The sequence below is a fragment of the Zosterops lateralis genome (genome assembly GCF_965231275.1).
Source record: "Zosterops lateralis genome assembly, chromosome: 4".
Classification (NCBI taxonomy): Eukaryota; Metazoa; Chordata; class Aves; order Passeriformes; family Zosteropidae; genus Zosterops; species Zosterops lateralis.
The window spans coordinates 22003102-22012025 of record NC_139765.1 but is presented as its reverse complement, the minus strand read 5'-3'; the positions used below and the strand labels follow the sequence as shown (position 1 = coordinate 22012025).

At 43.6% G+C, this 8924-nt stretch overlaps 1 protein-coding gene across 1 annotated transcript; it reads right to left on the bottom strand.

Moving 5' to 3' along the window:
• Positions 1-6: 6 nt before the first annotated feature.
• On the bottom strand, positions 7-8155 carry HMGXB4 (HMG-box containing 4). Its single transcript, XM_083860702.1, has 6 exons — positions 8090-8155; positions 5930-6035; positions 5198-5313; positions 3777-3852; positions 1657-2852; positions 7-490 (listed from the first exon to the last, which is right to left on the bottom strand). Exons 2-6 carry the CDS (start codon positions 5958-5960, stop codon positions 356-358), a joined length of 1554 nt encoding a protein of 517 aa, XP_083716828.1. The 5' UTR covers positions 5961-6035; positions 8090-8155; the 3' UTR covers positions 7-355.
• Positions 8156-8924: the final 769 nt, after the last annotated feature.

Genomic DNA, 8924 nt, shown 5'->3' with positions numbered 1-8924 from the left:
ACACATTTAGGAAGCAAGCCATTTTAAAACTGGAACTCTCCACAATCCTGAAAATGTGCATTTCTGTTATTCTTTAAAATGAAAAAAAAAAAAAAAAAAAAAAGCTGATAGCAGGAAGATGAACTCACTGTGTATTTACAGGAAAGCAACACAATGAAGGTAATTTTTTCAGTAAAGAAAGCGCTGGAAAGTTATTTATCTAGATTCAAACTTGGCTAAAATAAAATTATAATACAATAATGAAATCCACTCCTTTCCCCTTTGCCACCTCTTATTCTAAATAATATTGTCAGATTTTTTGCATTATGTCAAAATTAAGAAGTTAGTCTGAAACAGAGACAATATGTTCTGCTAATTAATTTGACTGGTGTAAAATCAAGAGAAGACAAGGCTGGGTTATTCCCTTACCTATTCCAGGGTGCTCAGACACAATAGTTGTACGATACTCCTTACAGAACACTTGATAAGCAGACATGTTTTTCTTCTTTGGCTGGTCAGAAGAAGAAAGGAAAGAAAGATTTTTGATTATGATGAGACCTTCTTCAATTTAATAAGAATTTGGCATTTATTAAAGACTTCAAGAAAGATATGGCACTTAGATAAGGAACCTTAAAAAACAGTCCTTTACATTTCCTGGCTGAATTTAGTCTTTATGAAAGCACAGGAATCAGCAGGAACTAGTCTTAGCACAAGGCTTATCATGCAAAACTCAACAAGCTGCTATTCTAAATTCAGGATCAACATACAACTTTGTTAATATATCTGTTTTAAAACCTACAAATAAAACCCAGTGTCTGTTATACTATTCACAGTACCTATTATAGATCTGTCGAAACAATTTAATGCTCATGGTAATGTTTTGTTCCATTCCCTGCATCCTTACAAAGTACTTCCATTTGGCAGGAAAAGACAATGTGTAGTACATTGACAGCAAAGATATTGCAATTGCTGAGCTATGATCAGGGAAAAATTCCCAAAGAAAATAGAATAATGGCTGAATAGATTTGGGCTCTATCCATCCATTTCCTCATACAAAGCATTATTTCTCTATCTGAAAATGCACAAGTTGCTTTCCCCCATTTACCTACACAGCTACAGTTATCTCATCTGTAAACTCGTTCATACGCTAGCGACCATTTTTTTTTCTGCTACTCGTGTCTATGCAGTAACCATGGAAAACTGAATATATAAGTACAGGACAAAACTGGGAACATGGTAGTCTATTAGAATTTCATTTAAATACATGAGTAAATGGGTAAATATCTTCAATTTTCAGATAACAGCTTGATTCCTTTTTACAGGAACTTCGATCACTAGTCCAAAACTCTGCCTGGGAATAGCTAGAGCCAGTCACATTAAAAAAAGACGCAGATGTGCTTGCTACATGACCTGCACCAAGCAAAATTAAGTATAACTTTCCCAGAGAACCTCTATTGGCTAAAGACTGTCTGTGCCACAAAGCCAGAAGAACATACATTCCTTTTGCTACAAATAGAAATCATAGTGGCTGACATATTTTTCCAAACATGCTTCAGTTAAACCATTGATAATTGGTATCAGTTATCCTTGTTTCAATTTAACATGCCTTGGTAATGGAGTGCCTAATTCACCATTACCCATCACCCAATTTCTATTTTCCCTCCAATTTTTCCTTACTTTGTCTCTTTCTCTTTCTTTCTCTTTTTCTCTTTCTTTTTCCTTCTCTTTTTCTCTTTCTTTTTCCTTCTCTTTTTCTCTTTCTTTTTCCTTCTCTTTTTCTCTTTCCTTTTCTTTTTCTCTTTCCTTCTCCTTCTCTCTTTCCTTCTCCTTCTCTCTTTCCTTCTCCTTCTCTCTTTCCTTCTCCTTCTCTCTTTCCTTCTCCTTCTCTCTTTCCTTCTCCTTCTCTCTTTCCTTCTCCTTCTCTCTTTCCTTTTCCCATTTCTCAGCCTTGTCCTTCTCCTTTTCTTCCTTTTTCCTCCTCCTCTCACCTTGACCATCTGAGTGAAAAACAACAGGAGGAGGTGGAGGGACAACATAGGGGGTACTGGGAGGTGGTGGTGAGACTCTTGCTTCTGCTACTGCCACAGGAGAATGCCCAGAACTCTTTTTAGACTTGGAGTGTTTCTTCTCTCTGTGTTTTTCCTTGTCCTTTTTTTTCTTACTTTTTTTTGACTTCTTCTTCTTCTTGATTTCCCGGTAGGAGTCATCTATCACCAGCTCTCCAGCCTCTAACTCTCCACCAGAAGAAGAACCAGATTCTGGTGGTACCTCCATACCTGAAACCTCGTACTCACTTCCATGGCCCTCTGAATGAAGGGAGGTGTCAGCACCAAAATTCTCAGAAGGTGAATGTGAGTCTGGAGGTGGTTTGTGCTTCTTCCGGGATGACTTCAGGAAGCTCTGCAGATTGTGCGCCAGCAGGAATGAGCCTTGCTCATCTCGAGCTGATTTCTTTGAAGATTTCTTTGCAGCTGCTGGTGCTGAAGAGTAGGATAAAGAATCATCGTCTGCTGCACTACTTTTCTCTTTTGGTGAAAGGATGAGTTTCATCTTCAAGCCGTCAGGTTCACGAAGAGTAAGTGTCTCCGTGTTCACATAAAGAGGTTTCATTTTTTTAGATTTGTGGGAGCTGCCATCATCCACTGAGTGCTCCCCACTGCACCCACTCAGCTTCTTCTTGGGATGCTCCTTTCTGCTTTCAGAATGGCCAGAGGAAGAATGAGATGATTTTTCAGTGGACCTCTTTGAAGACTTTGAGCTTGTGGCCAAAGGTGAGTTGATAGCCTTGAGTAAATCCATGGTTGTATCAGCTGAGGATGGGCTAGAAGCTGCTTTTTTCTTTTTCTTTGATGGTAGATCCAAAGGTGAGACACCTGAAAAAGATCAAGAGAAACATACATTGAGATGATTCCCTTAAAGATGGCAAAGAAGGTAAATGAAAATTCTGTGAGCCTTACAATTATAGGTGACAAATTTACATCCTGGCTTAAACAGAACCACAGCCAGCTCGGCACAGCCTTATTGACACAATTCAGAGGCTGTGATGCCTGAGCTGGTCAAATAATTCAAGGAAGGAAGAGACAGTAGGAAAGTTCTTGAAGTTTCGTGAAACTCTATTTGTGAGTTGTGAAATAAAATGTTTTGATGAAAATACATCTAACTGAAATTACATGTCAAGTGCAAGGTTTTCATGATGTTTTTAGCCAAGGTGAGACCAATTAGTTGAAAAGATGAGCTTTTTCATTCTGGAGACAGATTTTGATGAAAGATGAAATTTCAGCTTGGCTTTCTCCTTCTATTAGACCAATAATAAATCCTAAATGTGTTAAGTTTCTATGACCTGAATTGTCATTTACTGGCCAACTAATTAATTGTGAGAATAACTGAACAGAAAAGTATTTATTTTTCAACCTCAGACATTCTATTTTTATAAGTTCAGAGAAAGTTATACTACCTGTAAGTATGATTAATTTGCAATGCAATAGAAAACAAGAAAAGCAAATGTCAAATGTGAAGGCATGAGTTAGAAAACTACAATCTGCAGTGAATAGGGGATGGAAGATCTCTACCCCCTACAATGGCAATTTGTTAAGACAGGCTCTGAAAATATAATTCCCTAATTTTCTGCTGTCTGGTGCTGATCACTGTCAGGTTTCTGATTACTCACTCTAAGGCAGGTTGATGTACTCTCCTCCTATAAAATGCTAACCACAAAGCTTGATGACACTGATTTAAGAGCATCCTTTCCCTAAAGTCAAGATCTGCTAGCCCCTTCCCCTGCTTGATTACTACCTTACCTCTGTAGCAGAACTCATCGGAGGAGTGTTTTCTCTTCTTTTTGTGAGCTTCTGTCCCTGGAAAAAACTCACTGTCCTGGAATAACAAAAAAAAGTTGTTGACAATAAGGAGGGAAATAATATGAGAGTCACATAGACTATTAACATAGATAAAAAAATTGTAGGATGTATCAAGTTTTTTATACTACTGTAACATCAAGGAACGGTAGGTATGAACCAGGATCATCATTCTAGGTGCTGAAAGCAAACTTATCCTGTCCCCAAAAGCACACAGTGTAGGTTTAAAGTAAGACAGAACACAAGTTACAGATAGGTGGGAGAATACAAAAAATATCATTAGCCAGGATTGATTTCAGCACAACAGTCACCTAATTGACATCAAGCTTTCTGTAGGCATGGCAGCACAAAAGGGCTCCAAGGAAACTGAGACACATTTCCATAGGGAGACCCCCCAAGTGAGAGGAGCAACATAAAAGAAAAAGCACATTTTCGAAGTGTTGAGACATGGGCAGTGAAAGCCATCACTTGGAGATCAGCTGATAAGCTGATAAAAGACAGACACCTACCCTTTAATAAAGCTAAGAAATAACTAGCATAGACTGTCAAGCCTTGAAAATCAAGGAGAGCAGTTCATGCTTACTATGCTGAAAAAGAAGTGACAGGTAAAAGGAGGTACAAAGAGGTCACAACTAGAATGATGGAACAAAACAAAAATATGTCCTTAATATGCCATGTCACCTAATTATTATCTGCGTCTTGATCAATTTATGGCCCTGAAACTGAAGCTGCTCTAAAGAATTCCAACTGCATGGTAGAAAATTTTAATTTTAAACAAGGACTTGCTTTTGAGATGAAAAAACCCCCAAATCACTAGATAGCCACCTCTGAGCTAATAGCAGAAATTGTAGCTCAAAGAGGAAAGCTTTGAAGAAACTTAAGTTGCCACTATGTGATTTTAAGAGTTAAGGCCCTGAAGAGGTAAATGGGGCAAGTTCAGTCTTCTCAAGAGCTATCGTTTCAGGCTATCTGCAGAATTAAGAACACAACAGTCCCGCAGTTAATATTCTATCCATCCTTTGCTGGCTATTTATACGACGCTATTTTTAAAAAATGTGTGTAAGAAGCTATTCATAGCATCTTCTGACTTGCAAGGTTCTACATCAACTCTAGGACAACACTCCTACCACCTCATTTTGAGGCCAGAAAAATTGGAATCAGGGTCTGATCCCCTCCTTTTCACCAGGAAAGTTACTGAGCAACACAGAGCATGATTAGCTGCTCTTGCTGTTTTCTACATGCATTCCTAAATAAATTTTAAAAAAATCAAAAAAAGGACAAGAAACTCATTCCATCCCGTTCCATTCCATCACTACCTTTATACACATTCTTACAGCTTGAACCTTTTCTCTGAGGGTTTCTACCTGAGTTGCTATCTTGTCTTCCTCTTGCAAAAGATCCTTGTACGAGCGCTTTTTCTCTCGCTGTATCCTGCCAGGTGCCAGCCCGTCATCAACACTTCGGTGACTATCTAGGAACTCTGTGATTTATGTGAAATGGGAAAAAAATGAAGAAATTAAATACCACATGGAATGACAGACAAGTGGGCCACTCATAAAATAAGCTAACAGAGAACATTGGCACAGAGTTATGCACAAAACCCAACAAGCACAGAGGCCTGAAAGGTAACAAGCAGTCTGTACGGTCTTGACCAGAGGGATGGGGCTCAGTGCTCTAACATAATCATTTAGATTTAGATCTCTAATCATTAGATTTAATCTCTAATGCCTGTATACTCCTTCCTAAGGACAAGGGGATCTAGAAATGTTACCATGACTAAACATATCATTATACCTCATCCCTGTCCCACTGACTTGGCAGGGAAAAGAAAAGCTGCAGTGGCAGAGTTCCCAATCAGGGTGTCTGCATTAGGAAATACCACCCATTTCTCTCAAGTTCTAATCCCAGTACTTTACACCTGGAAGTCAAGAGCTTGGGATCCTCCAATAACTTAGCCAGGTTAAATTTAAGGGCTTCACAGCACCCTAACTTCTTTCCCACTCTGACTGCATGGCTTAGTAAGCGCTGCAAAGAGCACCCTACTTAAAAAATTATTTATTTTTGCAAATCTCTGTGAGAGTATGAAGCAGTCATACCTTCTTTCTTCTTGGTGCCATCATATGCCATGGTGGTCCTGCAGGAGCCTGTGAACGAGTTGCCACGTCTGGGCTCCTTCCCCCGTTCCCATCTATGGGAAAAGGTCTGAGAAAGAGAATGAAAATAACCTTCCAATTACGAAGAATCACTGTGTAAATGGGGAAACTTTCTCTGAACCAAATAAAGGATTCTTTGGAAGACAGTGAGAAAGGAAATGAGTGGTCCACTCTTCAGGCTTGACTGATTTGGGTTTTTTAATCTCAGTGGATGTTGTATTATTTTAAAGATAAAAAAACCCCACCTCTTTCTTATAAAATATCTGATTCATTGAACTAATTTACTTACAAAAATAGAAAGAGGGAGAGAAGAAAACCGAGTTTGATTTTCATGACACACAAAACTGCACCTAAACTCTGTCAAAGCCAATTTTTGTCAAGAGCCACTGTAGCAAAAAGTGGCATGTTTAAAGAGATTCCAAATCCTTGAATCTCAGATGATGTGAAGGAAAAGAACGGGCCAGGCAGAAGGAATTAAATTACAAAAGATTTTTTTTTTTCTTACTAGAGTATCACACATTTTGTATTAGAGGCGTGTATCGTTCTGATGTGTTTCCCAATGCTAGCACTGCAGCCATGCCGAATGCCAGCCTGGCAGAGGGGATAGAAGAGAGCACTCCTTTTAGCTAGGCCTGCAGCAACCCAAGCTCTTCCTCCCAGGTTTCAAGCCTCCTCTAATTCAGTCGCTGTGCCAGCTATGGGCATACAGCAGGACAGTGCTGCCATGGAACAGCCACACTCAGGTTCCCTCAGAGCAAACTGCTTTTGTTACTCAGCCAGTGACCAGCTCAGCAAGAAAAGACTGACATTCTGTTCCTAGGTTCTGTTCCTACGGGATTAATCCAATCACTCCCAGCTGCGTTTGTGTGTCTGTATGCACGTGCACAAGTGTGAACACCCAGCCACAAAGACCAAGCAGTCCGCTCATCACAGCTGTCATGGTAATCTCATCACACTGAAGCTACATGGGAATACTTTGGACACAGGGAACTTGTGCTTGTACATCCCCCATTCAACTCGATTTTATAAACAACTGGCTGATGCTGACAATGTACAGGTTATTCACCCCACAGAGGTGACTTAACAAAGTCACAACAAAGTCACAACTAAATCAGGCTTGTGGGTACACAGGAAATGTTTCTGTTTAAATTCATAGGAATACACGTTATTTCTTCAGGTTTTGGGAAAACACTCAATGGAGAATGTCGAGTCAAGTGTTCTGACCATTATATATTGCTGCTAGCAAACACAAGGATTCCGCCTACACACAAGAGCACCGCATATGTATATGCAGAGAGCACTGCACTTGGCAATAAAAAAGAGCATCTTGCCACTTGTGGGCTTGTGATCTTAAACCAGACATTGTCAACATTTTGTGCTGTTTGTCACACAGACTTCAGTGGGAAAACACACAACACCAGAATATTGTGCTCAAGACAGTAAGGGCCTAATCCAAATACTGCTCAGTAAAACAAAGCTGAAGACAGTAATTTATGAATGGATGACCTGGAGAGCCTAAGATTTCTTTGTATCTATATGCATATCTTTTAGTCTCTTTTTAACTCATCTGCTTGGCAGGTACAAACGTTGGTAGATACTGCCCAAAGGTGCTCGCAGCCCAGCCCTCCAATCTGGCAAATACAAAATATACCCTTAACTACTCTCATCTTGTAAACCTCAATTAGGTTCCCCTGCTTCAAATTCCCGGGTTTCAGCAGCGATGGCATAGGCTCAGTGGGGAAGATCTCCCTTCGCGTCTCCCGTTCCTTAGCGCACACACGTGCGGGTCAAGGCCCAGCTTTGCTGTTCTGCAGCCCCGGAGCTCCGCACGGAGTCCCGCTCCTCGGCCCCGCTGCCCGCGGAAGTGGCTCCCTCACCGCATGTCCCCCCAGCCCTCCTGGCCGGGGCCGTCAGGGCAGACGGCACCGCCGGGCATTCCGCGCGCGGCCGAGCGCGAACCCCCAGCACCGGCCCCTCCCGGGCACGGACCGGCTGCCGGTCCGTCCTGCACATGCGCCCCGACAACCTCCGGAGCCCGGGCCCCGCCGCCGCCTCCGTTCAAAGCGGGCTCGTCCGACTCACTCCCGCCCCGCGCCCCCTCACCCGAGCGGGCTCCAGCCTCACGCCTGCCTGCGGCTCCGCCCCTACAGCAGGCCCCGACGTGCCCCAACTGCGGGGCCGCCCAGCGGCGACAAGGCCCGTCGGCGCCGAGCCGCGGGGTGGGGACGGGCCGCGGCCGCTTCACTCGGCCCCGCCGCTTCCCGCCGCGCCGCCGCCTGCGGCCACCATCTTGAACAAGGAGACAAGGGATCCGCGTCAGTGCTGGCCAGTCGAGCGCCGAGCCTCTCCAACGCGGCACCCGCGGGGCGGGGTGCTGGCTTGCCGAGCGCATCGATGACCGGCGCGCCTCCCCGGGGTCAGCGCGTCCCCTCGGAGCCGTGCGGTGCATGGGAGGCGTGTACGCGGGGCGTCTGTGCATGGCTCTGACCCCGACCACCACCAGTGGAGGGCTGCGCACCTTCCCCCTTGGCGCAGCCTCCTCTTCGTTTGTGCGGGTGCTGCGCGGTCCCGGCACAGCCTCCCCTCTGTCGTCGTCCGTGTCTGTAAGAGACTGAGCTGGCTGGGCTCGCAGCCTGGGCTGGTTGTTGACTGTTGCTGCCGGGGTAGGTCCGTGGGGAACGGTGAAATCCTGTTATTAAACAGTTACAGAGCCAGCACTTCCATGAGATTAATCACACGCGCACACGAATGGGCACATCTCCCTCAAGACTATTCGATTCCCCGAGGAGCTGAGTGGATGCACTGCACAGGTGGGGATTCGGTGCCAGCTGGGGCAGAGATAAGCACGACTGAACAGCACACTCGGGACTACTGCCTCTGAAGGCATCACGCAGCCCCCACACCCATTCTTATCGATTGTCCAAGAGAAAGGCAAATT

Coding starts and splice junctions, on each gene's coding strand:
- HMGXB4 (XM_083860702.1), bottom strand. CDS start 5,960: ATGGCATATGATGGCACCAAGAAGAAAGAAG. Junction 2,853..3,776: donor CGATGAGTTCTGCTACAGAG/GTAAGGTAGTAA, acceptor GATCTTTTTCAG/GTGTCTCACCTTTGGATCTA. Junction 491..1,656: donor AAGAAAGAGAAAGAGACAAA/GTAAGGAAAAAT, acceptor TCTTCTGACCAG/CCAAAGAAGAAAAACATGTC.